The following is a 21706-nucleotide window of genomic DNA, read 5'->3' on the forward strand; positions in this document are numbered from 1 at the left end:
CGGCAGCTTCAGCATAAAGACTCTCGACAGGACTAGTGTAGAAGGCTCCGGTCGCAAGACGTATCCCCCGATGGTGGATGGAGTTGAGCCGACGTAAGAGGGACGGCCGAGCGGACAAGTAGACGAAGCTCCCATAATCCAGCTTCGATCGGACTACGGACCGATACAAGCGAAGCAGGACAGTGCGATCCGCTCCCCAAGATGAACCGCTAAGAACTCTGAGGACATTAAGGGAACGTGAACAACGGGCTGCCAAATAAGAGACATGTGGAGACCAACACAGTTTCCTGTCCAACGTGAGCCCTAGAAACTTAGTTGTGTCCACGAATGGGAGAACAACGGGACCGAGATGTAAGGATGGCGGAAGGAACGCTTTATATCGCCAAAAGTTGATACAAACCGTCTTTTCTTCAGAGAACCGGAAGCCATTTGCCACGCTCCATGAGTAGAGGCTGTCTAGACAACGCTGAAGGCAGCGCTCCAGGAGGCATGTTCTCTGGGCACTGCAGTAGATCGCGAAGTCATCGACAAAGAGAGAGCCTGAGACATTAGGTGGAATGCAATCCATAATTGGATTGATCGCGATGACAAAAAGGGCTACGCTCAAGACGGAGCCCTGAGGCACTCCGTTCTCCTGGAGGAAGACGTCGGACAATACGGAGCCCACACGTACCCTAAACTTTCGATCCGTTAAAAAGGAATCAATAAAAAGGGGCAGGCGACCGCGTAGGCCCCACCTGTGCATAGTGCGGAGGATACCTCCTCTCCAACAGGTGTCATAAGCCTTCTCCAAGTCGAAGAACACGGCTACCGTTTGGCGCCTTCGCAAAAAGTTGTTCATGATGAATGTCGACAAGGTCACAAGGTGGTCAACAGCGGAGCGGCGGCGACGAAAGCCGCATTGGACATTAGTAAGTAGCCGTCGAGATTCAAGAATCCAGACTAACCGAGCATTAATCATGCGCTCCATCACCTTACAGACACAGCTTGTAAGAGAAATGGGGCGGTAACTAGAAGGAAGGTGTCTATCCTTCCCGGGTTTGGGTATAGGAACAACAACGGCGTCACGCCAACGCATGGGGACTTGACCTTCGGTCCAGACGCGATTGTAGGTACGGAGAAGGAAGCTTTTGCCCGCCGGAGAAAGGTGTGCCAGCATCTGAACGTGAATGGCATCCGGCCCCGGAGCAGAGGACCGGGACAGTGCAAGCGCACGTTCGAGTTCCCGCATAGTAAAGGGGGCATTATAGGTTTCCAGATTCAGCGAGTGGAAGGAAGGTCGCCGAGCCTCTTCTGCCTCTTTCCTGGGAAGGAAGGCAGGATGGTAATGGGCGGAGCTTGAAACCTCCTCGAAAAAGCGGCCAAAGGCGTTGGAGACAGCCACCGGTCAACAAGGACCGCATTACCTGAGGTCAGGCCAGGTACCGAGGAGTGGGCCTTAATGCCCGACAGCCGGCGCAGGCTACCCCAAACGACGGAAGAGGGAGTAAAACTGTTAAAGGAGCCGGTGAAAGAGGCCCAACAAGCTTTTTTGCTGTCTTTGATGACTCTACGGCATTGCGCTCGGAGTCGTTTGTATTCAATACAATTCGCCAACGTAGGATGGCGGCGAAAGGTGCGTAAAGCACGTCGTCGAGCACGGATAGCGTCCCTACAAGCCTCGTTCCACCAGGGGACGGAAACGCGACGTGAAGAAGTAGTACGAGGAATGGAACGTTCGGCAGCATGGATGATAACAGCCGTGAGGTATTCGACCTGACTGTCACAACTGGGAAAATCGTGGTCCGGAAAGGTCGCCAGGGATGAGTAAAATCCCCAGTCAGCTTTCAGTATGTTCCAGCTCGAAGGACGTGGGGATGGGGTGTGGTGCAGGAGATGAACGACACAGGGGAAGTGGTCGCTCGAATAGGTGTCAGAAAGGACATACCACTCGAACCGACGGGCAAGAGTGGTAGAACATATCGAGAGGTCCAAGTGGGAGTAGGTATGAGTGGAGTCCGAGAGGAAAGTCGGGGCGCCGGTATTGAGGCAGACAAGATTGAGATGGTTGAAGACATCTGCCAAGAGTGAGCCTCTTGGACAGGATGCAGGAGAGCCCCAAAGGGGATGATGGGCATTGAAGTCACCAGACAATAAAAACGGCGGGGGAAGCTGAACGATCAGGTGCATCATGTCAGCCCGACTAACAGCAGACGACGGTGGAGTGTAGATGGTACAAACTGAAAAAGTAAAAGCAGAAAGAGTAATGCGGACAGCTATTGCTTGGAGTGGGGTGGTCAATGGGATGGGATGGTAATAGGCGTCGTCCCGAATGAGCAACATGACCCCACCATGAGCTGGGACACCGTCCACAGGGGTGAGGTCATACCGCTCCGAGGTATAGTGGGTAAAGGCAATACGGTCAGTCGGGCGCAACTTTGTTTCCTGGAGTCCAAGGACGAGCGGACAGTGCAGGCGGAGGAGCAGTTGTAATTCCTCCCGATGAGATCGAATACCTCTTATGTTCCAATGAAACAACGCCATCGCTAGTCAAAAAGTTGGGGGAACAAGACGGGGGAAGAGCTGGTCACCTCGACGGCCGCGGAGGGCCAGGTTGCGAGGGAACAACGCTACAACCGACGGGAGGCGAATCCGGTTCCATCGACTGGTTGCCAGCTGCGGCCGCTGTCCCTGGTTGTGTAGGAGGGGCAGCATCATTTGCCGACGAAAGGCCAGCTGAGCGCCTGGCAGCAGAGCGTCCCAGCGAAACTGAGGACGGCCGGGAGCGGCGACTCACGGATGGAGCGTCAGTCGAAACGCGCCGGGGTGGAGAGGGGGATAGAGACTTCTTCTTGGAGGCCTTCTTGGAAGGCCGAGGAGGCACAGGGATGGTGGGCTGGACCCGAAGAAGGTCCTCACGCGCGGGGTCCGTTTTGGAACGCCGGACCTCGGAAGCCGGGGTCCGGAACGTTTCCCCGATGGACGCCTGAGAAGAGGATCGCTTCTCAGGTGGCGTGTGGGGAGAAGGAGGAGGAAGGGTGGCCCCTGGGGCAGAGGGGGTGGGGGCCACGGGGGAGGAGGATTTGGAAGGGAGGGATTTGGGAGGCGGAGGCAGAGCCCCCTGATGGGCGGAGGAGGCGGAGGGGGGACAGGAGAGGGGTGAGGATACCGCGGAAGGAGTGGACACAACTGAGGCAAACGAAGTGGTCAATGGCACGGGATGGAGGCGGTCGTACTTCTTCCTGGCCTCAGAATAAGACAGCCGATCCAAAGTTTTGATTTCTTGTATCTTCTTCTCCTTCTGATATGCGGGGCAGTCTGAGGATCTAGGCGAGTGGACGCCAGGACAATTAACGCACCGAGGTGGTGGGGTGCATGTATGTTCCTCACGAAGAGGACGTCCACAATCGCCACAGAGGGGCTCAGCCTCACACCGTGACGACATGTGCCCAAAGCGCAAACACCTAAAACAGCGCATAGGAGGCGGAACGTAGGGTCGCACGTCACACCGGTAGTACATTACCTTTACCTTCTCCGGGAGAACGTCCCCCTCGAAGGCGAGGATAAAGGCCCCAGTGTCGATGCGACGGTCTTTGGGGCCGCGCTGGATTCGCTGGACGAAATGCACGCCTCGGCGCTCCAGGTTGGCCCTGAGCTCCTCATCAGATTGTAGCAGGAGGTCACGATGAAAAATAACCTCCTGCGTCCTATTGAGTGCCAGATGTGGGACAATGGAGACTGGAATGTCCCCTAGGCGGTCGCACGCCTGGAGCGCCGCCGACTGTGTGGCGGACGTGGTCTTGATAAGAACGGACCCTGAACGCATCTTGCTGAGAGCCTCGATTTCCCCGAAGATGTCCTCAATGTGCTGAACAAAGAACATGGGCTTGGAGGTGGCGAATGTCCCCCCATCGGTTCGAGAACAGACCAAATAGCGGGGGAAGTACTTCGCTCCAAGCCGGCGGGCCTGTCCCTCCTCCCATGGAGTGGCCAAGGGGGAAGGGGCAGGAGAACCAGAACTAGAAACGGTACCTTTTCTTTTGAAAGACTCGGCCGCAGAGCGACCCGATACGTGGTGACGTTTCATCTGCGAAACGTCCGCCCCGATACCACCCACTCCGACCAGGGGCTCTCCCCACGGGCGCCACCCAGCCGCAGCAAGGGCCACCTGGCAGGATGACCATTGCCGGGAGTCCTGATGCCCCAAGGAGACGGGCATCTACTCCTTGGCCGACGTGGGGAGGGTGCAGCTCAGGTATCGGCAGTACGATCCCTGTGTTGTCAGGGGGCTAAAACCTAGAGGGTACAAGACGACCCCACCACAACGGGCTGGCTACCGTGCTGGATTTCTGGTGCCATGGAAAGTCCATCATGATCGCTGGTGCAGATGGAGACGCACTATGGGCGTAACTGGGACAACCCAAAAGGCGTTTTGGCCCAATTTGAGTAATAGTGGGTATGGTTACAACGCCGGTGCAATGCTGAGTGCCAAGGTCTGAGTGCACTTAGGACCAGTGGTACACCACGTAAGGTGTCCTTCCCCAAAAGGCTCGTACTTCTGTAGAAATTTAGAAAAATGGAGGTCAAACCCCAAGGGGGACCATCACATGGAAGGCCGAAACGGTTGAAACTCCTTTTAGTCGCCTCGTACGAGAGGCAGGAATACCTTGGGCCTATTCTTACCCCGGACCCGCAGGGGGGATACTACATGCAGATGGCATTACCCCTATATCTGTAATATGCCCGGTGGTTACACTTACTAAGCATTGGTGATGCTTGTCAATTCCCAGTTTGAGTCCACAGGTCTGCCTGTCTCATACTCAAGCCTTTATTTGCTATACTCCTGGGAGAATAGACTTGTTGCGTGGAAAGATCAGTAGTGCCGCAAGAGCTTAAGCTCATCTGTTCACCAATCACTTGCAAAAGGACTATGGAAGGAGAAGTTGATACCCGATTACATTATTCTTTCAAATAAGCTATACGGTTCCAGAAACCTTTTCAAGTCTCAGACATCTATGATCTATATATGCGGACTGAATCAACAAATGAAAATTTATACCAAGGCTGGGATTCAAACTTTGATCACCTATTCACTATGCGGATGTGCTAACCACTATGCCTTCTGGCACAGTGGCTTTGCACAACTGCAAGAACTATCCTAGCATGCCTTCCTCCTCAACCCAATTACCAATTATGCCGATAGCATTGCAGAGGCTCTCCAACTGTACCGGAATAGCACTTCAGCATCAAACAAAATGGAGGTTCCTGCTTGAAATCCTGGCACAGGTGCTTTAATGAAAAAAGAGTTCGAGTTTCGGGGGAATACCAAGTGGGCTCACACCTACTACAGTAGTACAAGTTTATATGCCAACTAGCTCTGCAGATGACGAAGAAATTGAAGAAATGTATGATGAAATAAAAGAAATTATTCAGATAGTGAAGGGAGACGAAAATTTAATAGTCATGGGTGACTGGAATTCGAGTGTAGGAAAATGGAGAGAAGGAAACGTTGTAGGTGAATATGGATTGGGGCTAAGAAATGAAAGAGGAAGCCGCCTGGTAGAATTTTGCACAGAGCACAACTTAATCATAGCTAACATTTGGTTTAAGAATCATGAAAGAAGGTTGTATACATGGAAGAACCCTGGAGATACTAAAAGGTATCAGATAGATTATATAATGGTAAGACAGAGATTTAGGAACCAGGTTTTAAATTGTAAGACATTTCCAGGGGCAGATGTGGACTCTGACCACAATCTATTGGTTATGACCTGTAGATTAAAACTGAAGAAACGGAGATGGGACCTGGATAAACTGAAAGAACCAGAGGTTGTACAGAGTTTCAGGGAGAGCATAAGGGAACAATTGACAGGAATGAGGGAAAGAAATACAGTAGAAGAAGAATGGGTAGCTTTGAGGGATGAAGCAGTGGAGGCAGCAGAGGATCAAGTAGGTAAAAAGACGAGGGCTAGTAGAAATCCTTGGGTAACACAAAGAAATATTGAATTTAATTGATGAAAGGAGAAAATATAAAAATGCGGTAAATGAAGCAGGCAAAAAGGAATACAAACGTCTCAAAAATGAGATCGACAGGAAGTGCAAAATGGCTAAGCAGGGATGGCTAGAGGACAAATGTAAGGATGTAGGGGCTTATCTCACTAGGGGTAAGATAGATACTGCCTACAGGAAAATTAAAGAGACCTTTGGAGATAAGAGAACTAATCGTATGAACATCAAGAGCTCAGATGGAAACCCAGTTTTAACCAAACAAGGGAAAGCAGAAAGATGGAAGGAGTATATAGGGCGTCTATACAAGGGCGATGTACTTGAGGACGATATTATGGAAATGGAAGAGGATGTAGATGAAGATGAAATGAGAGATACGATACTGCGTGAAGAGTTTGACAGAGCACTGAAAGACCTGAGTCGAAACAAGGCCCCCGGAGTAGACAACATTCCATCAGAACTACTGACGGCCTTGGGAGAGCGAGTCCTGACAAAACTCTACCATCTGGTGAGCAAGATGTATGAAACAGGCGAAATACCCTCAGACTTCAAGAAGAATATAATAATTCCAATCCCAAAGAAATCAGGTGTTGACAAACGTGAAAATTACCGAACAATCAGTTTAATAAGCCACAGCTGCAAAATACTAACACGAATTCTTTACAGACGAATGGTAAAACTAGTAGAGGCCGACCTAGGGGAAGATCAGTTTGGATTCCGTAGAAATGTTGGAACACGTGAGGCAATATTGACCTTAAGACTTATCTTAGAAGAAAGATTAAGGAAAGGCAAACCTACGTTTCTAGCATTTGTAGACTTAGAGAAAGCTTTTGACAATGTTGACTGGAATACTCTCTTTCAAATTCTAAAGGTGGCAGGGGTAAAATACAGGGAGCGAAAAGCTATTTACAAAAACAGAAACCAGATGGCAGTTATAAGAGTCGAGGGACATGAAAGGGAAGCAGTGGTTGGGAAGGGAGTGAGACAGGGTTGTAGCCTCTCCCCGATGTTATTCAATCTGTATATTGAGCAAGCAGTAAAGGAAACAAACGAAAAATTTGGAGTAGGTATTAAAATCCAGGGAGAAGAAATAAAAACTTTGAGGTTCGCCGATGACATTGTAATTCTGTCAGAGACAGCAAAGGACTTGGAAGAGCAGTTGAACGGAATGGATGGTGTCTTGAAGGGAGGATATAACATGAACATCAACAAACGCAAAACGAGGATAATGGAATGTAGTCGAATTAAGTCGGGTGATGTTGAGGGAATTAGATTAGGAAATGAGACACTTAAAGTAGTAAAGGAGTTTTGCTATTTGGGGAGCAAAATAACTGATGATGGTCGAAGTAGAGAGGATATTAAATGTAGACTGGCAATGGCAAGGAAAGCGTTTCTGAAGAAGAGAAATTTCTTAACATCGAGTATAGATTTAAGTGTCAGGAAGTCGTTTCTGATAGTATTTGTATAGAGTGTAGCCATGTATGGAAGTGAAACATGGACGATAAATAGTTTGGACAAGAAGAGAATAGAAGCTTTTGAAATGTGGTGCTATAGAAGAATGCTGAAGATTAGATGGGTAGATCACATAACTAATGAGGAAGTATTGAATAGGATTGGGGAGAAGAGAAGTTTGTGGCACAACTTGACCAGAAGAAGGGATCGGTTGGTAGGACATGTTCTGAGGCATCAAGGGATCACCAATTTAGTATTGGAGGGCAGCGTGGAGGGTAAAAATCGTAGGGGGAGACCAAGAGATGAATACACTAAGCAGATTCAGAAGGATGTAGGTTGCAGTAGGTACTGGGAGATGAAGAAGCTTGCACAGGATAGAGTAGCATGGAGAGCTGCATCAAACCAGTCTCAGGACTGAAGACCACAACAACAACAACCAAGTGGGCTGAGCTGTCAAAGGGTTATACTGAGGTGGGAGGCATGCTAGGGTAGTCCATGTAGTTGTATAAAGCCACTATGCCAGGATGGCATAGTGGTTAGTGTGTTTGCCTAGTGAGCAGGAGACATGCGTTCAAATTGCAACCTTGGTTCAAATTTTCATTTGTTGCTTCAGTCTGTGAGTATTCATCACAGATGTTTGAGATTTGAAAAGGTCTATGGAATGAAGCATTTGATTGAAGCATCTATGACTGTGTTTCAGGCAGGATCCTCCATTTTGTTCGATGCTGAGGTGCCATTCCAACACAGCTGGAGAGCCTTTGCAATGCTGTTCGATTTTGGAGGGAATACCGAGTGAGCCGAGACGTGAAAGAGAATTTGGATTGAGGAGGGAGGCATGCTAGGGTAGTTGGTGCAGTTGTGTAAAGGGATTGTGCCAGGGTGGCATAGTGGTTAGCGTGTCTGCCCAGTGAGCAGGAGACCCAGGTTCGAATCTCGGCCTTGGTACAAATTTTCATTTGTTTCTTAGGTCTGCATACATACATTATTTTGTATTATGTACAAATATAATACAAAAAAAAATTCATTGAGCCTGAAACTATTTCTGTGGTTGGTCAGGAAATTTTTCTTTCCCAAATATTCTTAACATAAGAACTAATCTTCAAGTAACTGGATGCAGATGTAAGGCTCAGTAGGTTCGCTCACTACAGCTGACTTGACACCTTTTGAGTACTTGAACCATGCCCGATACTTTCAACTTGAATTGATTGCAAAATAAGGTCCTTTCAATGAATTAGTTACAGAAATTAACATTACTGCACAATTCAAAATGACCCAAATTGCAGTTCCCATACTTCATCTTCTGGAGTAAGAGACAAGGAAATAAAGAAAGGAAATTAGGGTTAATGTCCTGTCATTAAACAGCGACCACAAGGAAGGAAACAGCACATTCCAATGGAACCATCCCTTTTCGAGGAACCCACGGAACACCCACATCTGGATTGTTAGACAATAACTGGAATCCCACGACTCTATGCTACCCTATTGAGGAAGTGAAACACACATGGTATGGACATGTCAGAAGTGAACATGTACATAAGAAAACTTAACAGTTTTATCTTCATGTCAGTGGAAAATAAGCAATTCGAAGCAATGCTGATTCTACATCTACATCTACATTTATACTCCGCAAGCCACCCAACGGTGTGTGGCGGAGGGCACTTTACGTGCCACTGTCATTACCTCCCTTTCCTGTTCCAGCCGCGTATGGTTCGCGGGAAGAACGACTGTCTGAAGGCCTCTGTGCGCACTCTAATCTCTCTAATTTTACATTCGTGATCTCCTCGGGAGGTATAAGTAGGGGGAAGCAATATATTCGATACCTCATCCAGAAACGCACCCTCTCGAAACCTGGCGAGTAAGCTACATCGCGATGCAGAGCGCCTCTCTTGCAGAGTCTGCCACTTGAGTTTGTTAAACATCTCCGTAACGCTATCACGGTTACCAAATAACCCTGTGACGAAATGCGCCGCTCTTCTTTGAATCTTCTCTATCTCCTCCGTCAACCCGATCTGGTACGGATCCCACACTAATGAGCAATACTCAAGTATAGGTCGAACGAGTGTTTTGTAAGCCACCTCCTTTGTTGATGGACTACATTTTCTAAGGACTCTCCCAATGAATCTCAACCTGGTACCCGCCTTACCAACAATTAATTTTATATGATCATTCCACTTCAAATCGTTCCGCACGCATACTCCCAGATATTTTACAGAAGTAACTGCTACCAGTGTTTGTTCCGCTATCATATAATCATACAATAAAGGATCCTTCTTTCTATGTATTCGCAATACATTACATTTGTCTATGTTAAGGGTCAGTTGCCACTCCCTGCACCAAGTACCTATCCGCTGCAGATCTTCCTGCATTTCGCTACAATTTTCTAATGCTGCAACTTCTCTGTATACTACAGCATCATCCGCGAAAAGCCGCATGGAACTTCCGACACTGTCTACTAGGTCATTTATATATATTGTGAAAAGCAATGGTCCCATAACACTCCCCTGTGGCACACCAGAGTTTACTTTAACGTCTGTAGACGTCTCTCCGTTGATAACAACATGCTGTGTTCTGTTTGCTAAAAACTCTTCAATCCAGCCACACAGCTGGTCTGATATTCCGTAGGCTCTTACTTTGTTTATCAGGCGACAGTGCGGAACTGTATCGAACGCCTTCCGGAAGTCAAGAAAAATAGCATCTACCTGGGAGCCTGTATCTAATATTTTCTGGGTTTCATGAACAAAAAGCGAGTTGGGTCTCACACGATCGCTGTTTCCGGAATCCATGTTGATTCCTACATAGTAGATTCTGAGTTTCCAAAAACGACATGATATTCGAGCAAAAAACATGTTCTAAAATTCTACAACAGATCGACGTCAGAGATATAGGTCTATAGTTTTGCGCATCTGCTCAACGACCCTTCTTGAAGACTGGGACTACCTGTGCTCTTTTCCAATCATTTGGAACCTTCCGTTCCTCTAGAGACTTGCGGTACACGGCTGTTAGAAGTGCTCATGTAATACATCATACAGTACATATTTTTTTATCACGATATTTATGAAACAAGAAATTATAACAGTAAAATTGGAAATTTATGCCTCAATCATTTGCACAGGTCAGATACTTACCGTTTTTCAAGACTTCGAGACAGTTTTTCAGCAGCTATTACACTTTCTTTTAATGCATCTCTTAATGAATCAGCTTTTCTATTACTCTTGGGTTCTTCTCTCTTGAGAACATACATCATTGTTTCTATGTATCTCATATGTAAAACATAACTCTTCTCCTCATCCCCGTCCTTGAGGGATTGTTGAGCTTCTAGAAGTATTTTCGCAGCAGATTTCCGTAATCTGGAAAACAAGGTTATCCGCTACTGACAAATTGGTATGCATGTTCACAATGAAATAAAAAATGACTTACATTCCATCCATAGTTTGGAAGTTTTGATGACATGGCATAGCACCATTTAACATTCACAAGGAAAACATGAATAATGATAGAAACAGACATACACCCTGGAAAGATCTACCATTTACACACAGCATTAAATACAACTTGAGCCTTACTCATAAAATTTTGGGAAGAAGAAGAAATATAAGAAGGTACAGCATTTCTGGACATCTGACAATGAAACATGCAAGTTACACAAAGTGCAATCAAGAAGAATCTCTTAGATATATGGAGGAGAGTTGATAGAGTTGGATATTGTGGAGTAACAGCAAGGCAAGAGAGAAAAAATAAGATCCAGATAACAGCAGATCAAAAACACGACATAAATGAAAACTGAAGAAAGATACTAAACAAAAAAGGCATAAAGCAGAAAGTAGATTAATAAATGGAAACCAACAGCAATGATGATGAAACTCCTGGCAGGTTGGAACTGTGCGCTGAACCAAGACTCTAACTTGGGACCTTTTGCCATTCGTGGGAAAATGCTCTACCAGTTGTGCTACCCAGCATAACTCTCAATCTGTCCTCACAGCTTTACTTCTGGCAGTTCCTCATCTCCCACCTTCCAAATTGGTAGATGAGGAACTGGCGACAGTAAAGCTGTGAGGGCAGTTCATGGGTTTTGCTTAGGTAGATTAGTTGGCAGAGCACTTGCTCATGAAAGACAATGGTCCCAAGGTTGATTTTCGGTCCAGCACACAGTTCTAGTCTTCCTGGCAGTTTCATGTCAGTTCACACACTGCTGAAGAGTGAAAATTCATTCTAACGACACTAATAACAAAATGTTACAATGAAGTTCAGTACTTAAAACACAAAGAAGAAAGAACAATTATGGGAGCACAAAGTAGGTCAGCAAGAGGAGAGGAGGAGGAGGAGGAGGAGGAGGAGGAGGAGGAAAACGTACAGAAAGAAGGTGAGGATATTATGGTTAAGTATCTTGAAAAGGTATCTGGGGGGATAGGAGAGGGAGTGAATGAGGAATGAAATTCTCATTTGCTATTGAGGAAATCATGTATAAAAACCCTGTATTTTGGGTTCTTCCCACCTTGAATCTACTGTATAAATGTCATGTTTGTAGATCTTAAGTTGCACTACTGATTATATATTATTTACCAAACCAGTAAATGCACAGCCAATTTTCAGTGGTATCTAATACAGGGAACAAGAGAACAAACATTACTTAGTTAACCAACTACCTCAGCACACCAATGCTACAACTGTTCAACATGAAACAACTGGGTGACATGTTTCAGCATGTATATCTTCATCAGCGTCTTCCAGTATGTCTCACATTGTATTGTAATGGTACTTTGTATTGGCGTAGGCGCGGTAGTCAAAGATATAATTCACGATCACGCATGCAGAAGAGCGCTGCGCCAGAGACCGATTTTTATAAATAATTTTGATTTTTTTTTATGTAGGTGTTTGTTTTTTAACAACTAATTGATTACTCTCTCTCTTGTCTTGATACGAAAGACGTGTATTTTTCCGCGCTGTGTTGAATGTGCTTTTGGGTGGAAATTAAAATTATATTACAAAGTGAGGTTGTTTCAATAGTGATTTGAGGTGGTTATCGCCAAATTTGTGAATTGATCATGACAGTGACAACTTGAAGAAGTTTTCAACAGACGGAGAAAAGTGAAAGACGGGTCGTCCTACAAGGGAATTAGGAGGACAGCCATGAAGACTATATTGTAATTAGTACTGCATTTCTAACAAGATTATAAGGTAAATTTCAACTAGTTTCTGATGCTATTTCCGTACAGTCACTTTTTGTAGTGTTGCCGACCCGGTCTGCCATGCACGGTCAAATTACAGCACTATCTCAATCAATAATACGAAGTCCGCCTTATCCGTAACTGAAACCACCAAAATTCAAAACCCAATCAGATTTTCTATTTTATATTTTCACGGCAGAACCCCGAGTAAAGGAAACACTACAGTATCACAATCCTCTTACCTCTTACAAGAAATGTATTGATTCATACAAAGGTGGCGTCTATGCAAAAAGTTTTAAGGCTGACAATTTCACGCCACTGATGTAAATGTTCATACTTATGTTAGACATTCAAATTATTTTAAGTTGAATAGTTGTGTACTAGTAGTGTTTTATAGTGTACTGATTTAACTGGTTAAATGAAAGTTTATTTTCCAATTCTTGTATTAAATATCATTGAAGACAAGTCTTGCCCAGTTACAGTTTGTTATAGAATCGTTACTGGAACTATAAGTGTATCACCAAGTTGTCATCTATATATCATGTGCTAAATTATCCATTCTTATCAGAATAATAAAGATAAAGAATGTTAAATGGGTGAGAAGTTCCATCATTAAAACTTCAACTACTTACATTCACTATGATCATTCCAATGTAAATAGAACCACCAATTATGCTAAAAACTTTTACCAATTTGAATGTCACTATTTAATCTAATTACTGAGTGAATTTAAAATGTTGTTATAATCAATTCATTAAGGTATATGTTACAGGTTTAATACAGTAAAATAAGTATTATAGTTACAAACTGTGTATATGCCTTGAGTCAACAGAACTCACTGTGTGCAAATAGAGTAGCACATATTCATCCAGTATTTGAGAATGAGAGCACTTAGTGATTTCCAACAAACTTTACAAATAATTTCAAACCTTCATGAAACTTTTTCTCACTGGCAAAACTCCGCAAAATCACGTAAGGAAAAGAGTTTATCATTTACTACATTTTTGCTGTTCATGCAGTAAAACCTTAACATCAGGCCTGAATTTTTTTACAACTAAGTCTATTCGCAACACATTCTCAGACAGTATCCACATGTAACAACATACTGAATGCATCTGCAAAATTATAGCATTGTTCAATACATATTTCAGGAGATGTAACGTCATAAACATGGAGAAACATAAAAAACTAGCTTTTTCTTAAAACAGAGCACCACCTGGTAACCTGACTATACTGATTCAGTGTTTGATAGGGCACTTAGCAAGTTCCAACAAACTTTAAACATAATTTCAAACTTTTTCTAAACTTTTTCTCACTTACATGCTTAATGACATATTAGCATATTAACTCATTTGTAAAGAAAGCAGAATTATGTAGTTGTTTTGTGCATAGGAGTTTGACTCTTTAAAGAATTGTGGGTTTACTGGTGAAGTACTAGTTCCTTCTCTTCCCACCTCCCAGCCTCCATACCTTACAATACTCTCCTAAAAGCAATTTCTCTAATCTATAGAATACTTCAATACCAGACACTTTTTACTGCCATTACTCAATACTACATAAATTCTATCTAGATCTAGGACTTTCAGATCACTCAGCCTTATTTGTCTCACTGCTAAAAACTGATGAACATAATATAAGAAAAACATATATCAAAAGAAGTTTCAATAAAACAAATACTGAAACATTCTAAGAGAAACTAAGTAGTTGTCATCACCAGACAGATCCCATGTGGAGGATACAGGGCTGGACCTACTGATAATGATGGCTGAGGTGATGGTAGCAATGGGCCCAGTGGAGGTGGCCCGACCGGAACAGCAGGCTGTGGCAAGGGACCCAAGGTCGGAGGCAGATCAGCACCTGCTGCCAGGAAGCTGGACTGCAGGGCACCACATGTGGAGGAGGCAGCGAATGGGATGGGGGTGCCTCCACAGCAGACGATGACTGGTTTGAAGCAGAGGGGGCACACACCCATGAACTGGTAGCTTCCAGGGGCACAACTGATCAAAGTGGTGCACCAACAGTGTGTCGGCTGTACGCACATCATAAAGACAGCATCCTTAGTGGGCAACAGTGGCTCATATCCACTTGGGCTGGCGACCAAACCCTCATGCAACACCAGTGATCCTGCTACAAAGTGATTGGATGAAATTGACAGTGACAGGTGTGGCGCAGGCCACAGAAAGTGGAGGAGAGTCTGTGGCTCCCGGCTATCGAGTAACTCATCCGGACTCTGCTGCCCCATAGGTGTGAAGCGATAGGTGCTCAGAAAATGGAGAAGGCATTGTCCAGCAAAGAATTCTGCCATTTGATTGAGGGTGGAATGGCAGAGCCACAACATGATGAATGCTGTGACTGGAACAAAATAATTGAAAGGTGTGAGATACAAACTAGGGCCCATCATTGGACACTAAGGTACGAGCAACCCCTCAATAGAAAAAAAAAATCGATGCACACCGGAGAACATACGGAACTGGGGATAACACATCCACAACCAAGTGCGAATAGGAATTCAAGAAGGGATCCACAAAGTCTATATGAATGCTTTTCCGTGGCTGGTGTGGAGTGGGCCAGGGGAACAGAGATGTCCTGGCAGCTGCCTATTGTCAGGCACACTGTTCACAAGCCAAGGCAAAACGGACAATTTTGCTATCAATACCTGGCTGAAAAACATGTGACCCCAACGGCCCTGGTGGGGAAGGTGTTGAACCTCACACCATAACAGGGTGAGAATGACTACTCTGGAAGAGAGATTTTCTGTGGATAAGAGCAAAGCGCCGTCAAAAACAGAGAGGTAATACCATAACGAGAAACAGTGCAGAGGGGGTCCAAAGCCCCACACAATGGTTTATCTGCCAGCCCTGTTGAAAAACTGAACCACCTGGGAACCAGTAGTAGTAGTAGAGGGGTTTTTGGGCGCATGACAGCAAGGTCTTCAGCGCCCGTTCAGTAACATAGTGAGATGGGTGTCAAGAAAAAACTCAGAACAGTAATATAAAATGGAACATAAAACACTGGGAACAATCGTTGAAAAACATGTGCTCATCCACACCGAAGCGTGGGATGAAGCAGGGGGTCAGCAGTAAAACATGGACAACACAGGAAGAAAATGGTAGAGGGAGCTAAAACAATGTAGCAGATGGAAGTGGCTAGCTGACCGCAAGTAAAAAAAGGAGGAGTCAGCCACTCTGCAATACACTAAAACCTCCAGCCTGAAAGTTTAGGCCAGAGTCCAGACACATCACAAAACTTAAAAACCCTAGACACACAAGTCTCATCATTGGCTAAAACACAAGGCAGATCCCCATCAACTTGTGCTTCTGCCCTTGCATCACGGTATAAAATGCAGTCTGTTAAAATGTGCCGGACAGAGATGTGCACACCACAGGCATCACAAAATGGAGGATTCTCCTGCCGTAATAAAAAGCTATGTGTGAGAGGACAGTGCCCGATCCGAAGACGTGTGAGGGCCACCTCTTCAGGCCTGAGCAACCGGCAGGAGGAACGCCACGGCCGAGTGGTTCACTTTACCGACCGCAGTTTATTGGCCGTCACCGCCAGCCATTCATCCTCCCACAACTCCATGCACTTCCTGTGGAGTGCAGAGATGACAGACTGCAAGGGGATAGGACACTGGACCACATCCTGCTCTCTGCAGGCCTCCTTGGCAGCCCGATCGGCCCATTCATTGCCCCATATTCCGACATGACCAGGCACCCAGCAGAAGGATACCTATTTGCCCCGCCGTTGGAGCAAGTACAGTTGGTCATATATCAGCTGGACCATCTCCTCAGTCGGGAACAGGTTCTGCAGTGATTGTAAGGCACTAAGATAATCGGAGCAGAGAAGAAATCGATCACCCCGAACACGATTCATCTGCTCCAGTGCCTTCAGGATCGCGTGGAGCTCCGCTGCGAAAACGGTAAATTCATCAGGGAGGCAAATCCAGGTAACATGGTCAGGGAACACCACAGAACAGCCAAGGAAATTCTCCTGTTTGGAGCCATCAGTGTAAACGACAGTGAAACCCTGATGCACATCTAAAATGTTAAAAAACAGAGATTGGAATCTAAAATTTGGTGTGCTATCTTTCTGAAAATTAGTCAAATCTAAAATAAGTTTGGGTCTCCGGAGGAGCCAAGGTGGAGATCTGCTCCAACTGCGACGTAAAACACGAAGACCAGCCATAGACATCGCAGCGAGGCAATCCTGTGCGTGAATCCCATAGGGTTGCGTTGCACATTGCCGGTTATGAAATAACCATGCCAGAGGAGGCTGAGCAACGGTATGGTATACAGGTATGTATGGTGTGGATAATGTTTTATACGCCTGGCGTACCGTAAGTAGCCGTCGCCACATATGAAGTGGCAGTTCATCAGCCTCAGCTCAGAGGCTTGGTATGGGGCTAGTTTGGAATGCCCCAGTGGCCAACCGAAGCCCTTCATGGTGCACAACGTCCAACATCTTTAAGTAAGAAGGCCTCACAGACCCATACACCGTGCACCCATAATCGAGCCAAGATCACACAAACACCCTGTAAAACTGGAGCAGACAAGTCCTGTCAGCTCCCCATGTACTGTGGCTAAGACATTTTAAAATACTTAAAGCCTGAAGCGACCGCCATTTCAGGTCTTTAAGATGAGGTAACCACGTAAGCTTTGAGTAAAAAATGAGCCCCAGAAATCTCACCGTGTCTTTAAAAGTAAGAATAGTGTCCCTCATCCTCAACTCAGGAAAGGTTAAAATCGAACGAGAACAGGTAGAAAGAACACATACAGACTTCTTGGTGGAAAACTTAAAACCACTCGTCTGCGCCCAGTCATCCAAACGTCTAAGTTGCAACTGACACGTTGTCGTTGCAAGGCTTGAAGACGAGCAAAACAAAGAGAAATCATCCACAAACAAGGAATACCGGACAGGACTTTTCACTATGGACATAAGGCTATTAATAGTGATGGCAAGTGAGTAACACTTAAAACGCTACCCTGAGGGACACTGTTCTCCTGCTCAAAGCGATCAGACAGGACGTCACCAATGCGGTATCTAAAATATTGTGGCGAGACGAAAGACTGAATAAAAAGAAGAAGAGAACCATGAAAACCCCATTCGTGAAGTTGCTCCAGGATGAGACGCCTCCAAGTGGTATCGTAGGCCTTCTCGATGTCGAAAAATACACCTAGAAGGTGATGACTGCGTAGGAAAGCTTGGTGTATAGCCGCCTCCAGGAGGGCAAGGTTATCGAAGGTGGAACGAAACCTCCTGAACCCACACTGAAAGCGACTAAGGAGTTGCCGGGATTCTAACATCCAGACAAGGCGGCGGTTGACCATCTGCTCCAAGGTCTTCCCCACACAACTAGTGAGGGCAACACTACGATAGCTACTCGGGCTCGTGCGGTCTTTCCCAGGTTTTAAAAAAGGGTTTAAAACTGCCTCACGCCACGCGTCAGGAAAGTGACCCGACGCCCAAATGGCATTAAAAAGTGCGAGGAGGATTTCTTTGTTGCGCATTGTGATGGAACCTGTCGTGACCAGGGGATGTGTCACGAGCTCCAGACAATGCAGAATCCAGCTCCCACATAGAAAATTGGCAGTTGTAAACTTCATGAGAGGTGGACTGGAAGTCCAGACTACATCTCTCAGCGACAGCTCTATGGCGCCGGAAACCTGGATCCTGACTGGTTGTTGCAGTAACTGTGGCAAAATATGCTGCCATAGTCTGGGCAATGTCTCACGGATCCGTGTGGAGAGTGCCGTTATTCATTACAGCAGCTATGGGGCACCTCCCTCCTCTGCCAGAAATTCTCCTGATGGTCTCCCACACAATGGTGGAACGATTAATGGTGTTCAGGAACTGTTGCCATGACCTCTTCTTGCTCTCACGAATAATGCGGCGACATCTTGCCCTAGCCACCCGAAAGGCTGCAAGATTCTCAGCAGTCGGCCGACACTTGAACAGCATGCCTGGTCCTGATTGCAGAGTGGCATTCGGCACTCCACCAAGTGGCCTCTTCCGGTAGCCTGTGGACTGTGGAACGGATGCTGCAGCGGTGTGGTGGACCGTTTTGGTAATATGATCCACCCACACCTCAACATTCGCACAGTGTTCGAATTGGGCCAACTGGCTATAAAGTGTCCTGTCAGCTCCACTGAGCACCCAGTGTGGTGGTCTCCATTCGGGGCCCACGCCATCTGGCAGGTGAATCCAGATTGGGAAACGATCACTGCCGTGCAAGTCAGCGACCACTTCGCAGTGAGCACTGGTGGCAAGAACTGGAGAGCAAAGCGAGAGATCAATGGCAGAGAACGACCCAGTCGCTGTGCAGAAATGAGTACTCTGTCCTCCATTGAGCAAGTAGGCACAGGATGACAGGAGAAGCCTCTCAATTGCTCTACCCCTGGGGCAGGTAATTGCAGAGCCCCAAAGCACATTGTGGGCATTAAAATCACCACAAATAATGAATGGCTGGGGGAGCTGTGTAAGAGGGTCGATGAGGGCCGCTTCATCAAGTGCATCATGTGGGGGCAAGTAAAGCGAACATACAGTCAATGGATGACGCACATGCACGGACACAGCGACGGCTTGTAAAGTCGTCGTAAGTGAGAGAGGCGAGGAGTGATAGTCAATCCTGACGAAAATACCTACGCCGCCTCGAGCTCTCTCCCCACGCAGGTTGTCCTTTTTGTGGAGCGTATGGCCTCGTATCTCAGGGGAGTATGATGGATGGAAATACGTCTCCTGGAGACATAGACACAGTGGTCTACCCTGAGAGAGTAGACAAAGTTCCTCCACATGCGTCCTGAACCCTTGCAAGTTCCACTGAAGTACGGGAGCCATCTATGTTGGGGGTAGCACCTTCATAAGAGGTGGGGTTGGATGGTGTGGAGGGAGAAAGAGGGGGGGAGGGAGGGAGGGAAAGAGGGAGGGAGAAAGAGGGTGGGAGGGAGGGAGAGTGGGGAGGGAGAGGGGGGAGTAGCCTACTTTGATTTGCTTTTTTGCTTCCCCTGTTGCCAAAAGCCATGTAGCTGTCCCACTGAGCCTTAAACACACACCTTCAAAAATCACTCCTGAGCACTCCCTACTTCCCACTATTGTTAAGCCTTTGTGTCGTGTACAACATCAACCCACTATTATAAACCAAACCCCCTATTATATGGTCTGCAGAGCCCATAAAATCTATAAATAATAGACAAGGATCTTCTCTGTACCTTCCCCCTAATTATTTCTCTTCCTAATTAATTGACATTAAATCAACTACTCAAAAGAATCCCTCCATTAAAAAAACTTTATAACAAAACATTTCCCTGATCTGGAACACTCATTAAACAAACAACTAAACATAGCAGGGAGACTTTATCATGAGAGTGTAAGCATTACTCAGCAAAGTGCAACAGGTAAATATCTAACAAAAGGCAATTTGACTGAATTGTAAGATTCAGTTATACCACGGCATGTTACCTTTGTACCCTAAATCTTGGTTCTCTTAATCAAATTCACAGTCTAAATTTATTGGCCACATGCACAGCTCAACAATTCAGGTGTGTGTATCTTTACTACCCAAAATTTTGACAATCTTCCCACAATCTGATCTAATCGTGAAATACATATTATATCAAACAACAACAATTAGCATACTCCAATGCACATTTCTATAAATATAATTTCTTACTAATATATTCCAAAATCTACTTTAATATTTTCTTCTTCATACTTTTATAGACCTTTAGCTTCAGCTGCCGCATGCAGTTGCTTTAAGCTGCACTGCAGGATGGTATTCATTTTTTTCACCAGTTTTGATCTATTCAGCTTTTGAAATGAAAAGCAAAATTTTATAATGGAGTTCTTGTGATTAATCGAGCATAACTCAAAACACCTGAAAGATATCTTTCAAAATTTTATCATTTCACTATTCTCTAAATCTAATTTCAATTCAATTTTTTTCTCACATTTGCGGTCACTGAAATATTTAATAACAGTTTTCAAAAGTTAAATTCTAAATCCTTGGATCTCACAAGTGTCACTTTGTCTTTGGTATCTCCCAGTGACTGTTTATCCATTTTTTTCCGATTCACTATTTGTTCCTCCTATATAATTAAAACTATTCTCCCTTTTATGTGACCAAGACTTGTAAACTTACGTTCCACCTCTGTCTGAGAACTTTATTTATAAATGATACTATGGATAAATACTAGTTTGCTTGACTCACTACTATCCCAATCACTTTTGCAAATCATCATCATCTTTTTTTGTCAGAGATCAGTTCTTAAACATAAACATGTCAATGCCTTTTTATAGCAGTTTTGGCCATGGCATCACTCCATTCTTTTAATTCTTCCAGTCTTTTACCATATCTTATTTTGGATGTTGAAGTTCTTATTTCCATGTCTTTCCATAGCACCTATTCGCCCATTTCTTTGCTTCAAACCCTCATGTGTGTATATTACTACACTGTTTAAGTAATTATCCATATATTCATTGAATTTTTTCCAATTTTTGCATGGTCGGTGTATCGTTTTCAGCTTATGTCACTTTGAATATAATTAGGGAATATATTCAAATAAAAATAAATACAAGATCAACAATAGAAGGAGTTGTAGAGTGGCAAATAAGTACACTGTGTATGTGTGTACAGACACACATTGCTGGCAGTTTCAGTGTGCTCTTCAAATTGTTATTATTCGATACTGTTTTTTCCACTATTTAAGTACAAGATCAGGCATACGCAGGATCCCATGTGCATGTGGCGACTCAAAACACTAAGAGGAATACACCAGGTGCATGGGACTGGGAGACAGAGCATACCATAAATGGAGATCCCACTTTTGACTTTGAGAACACAAAACTGCCTTGCCGATCAACTGGCTATTGGGATGATATTGTTAAGGAATCCATGGAAACACAGATACATGAAGAACCTAGTCAATACGAACAAATGTTATTGATGCAGTCTGGCACAGGATCCTGTATCAGCAGCAATATAATGAGAGCCTACCCAATACTGTCCAGCACACAAGGTGCATCCGGTATGCCCATATAGAGATTCAAGCGCAGTCTTTGACCTGTCTGTCACCCCTACCACTGCGTTCCCATTCCCACTCCACACCTAT

At 45.2% G+C, this 21706-nt stretch overlaps 1 protein-coding gene across 1 annotated transcript in view; it reads right to left on the minus strand.

Annotated features, from left to right (window-relative positions):
* LOC126188311 (ubiquitin carboxyl-terminal hydrolase 8) overlaps positions 1–21706 on the minus strand; it is a 234883-nt gene that overhangs the window by 207713 nt on the left and 5464 nt on the right. Inside the window, exon 2 of the mRNA XM_049929908.1 lies at positions 10563–10784. Coding sequence (XP_049785865.1) covers positions 10563–10784 — 222 coding nt within the window. The remainder of the gene's footprint in view (positions 1–10562; positions 10785–21706) is intronic.

This window comes from Schistocerca cancellata, chromosome 1, assembly GCF_023864275.1.
Source record: "Schistocerca cancellata isolate TAMUIC-IGC-003103 chromosome 1, iqSchCanc2.1, whole genome shotgun sequence".
Taxonomy (NCBI): domain Eukaryota; kingdom Metazoa; phylum Arthropoda; class Insecta; order Orthoptera; family Acrididae; genus Schistocerca; species Schistocerca cancellata.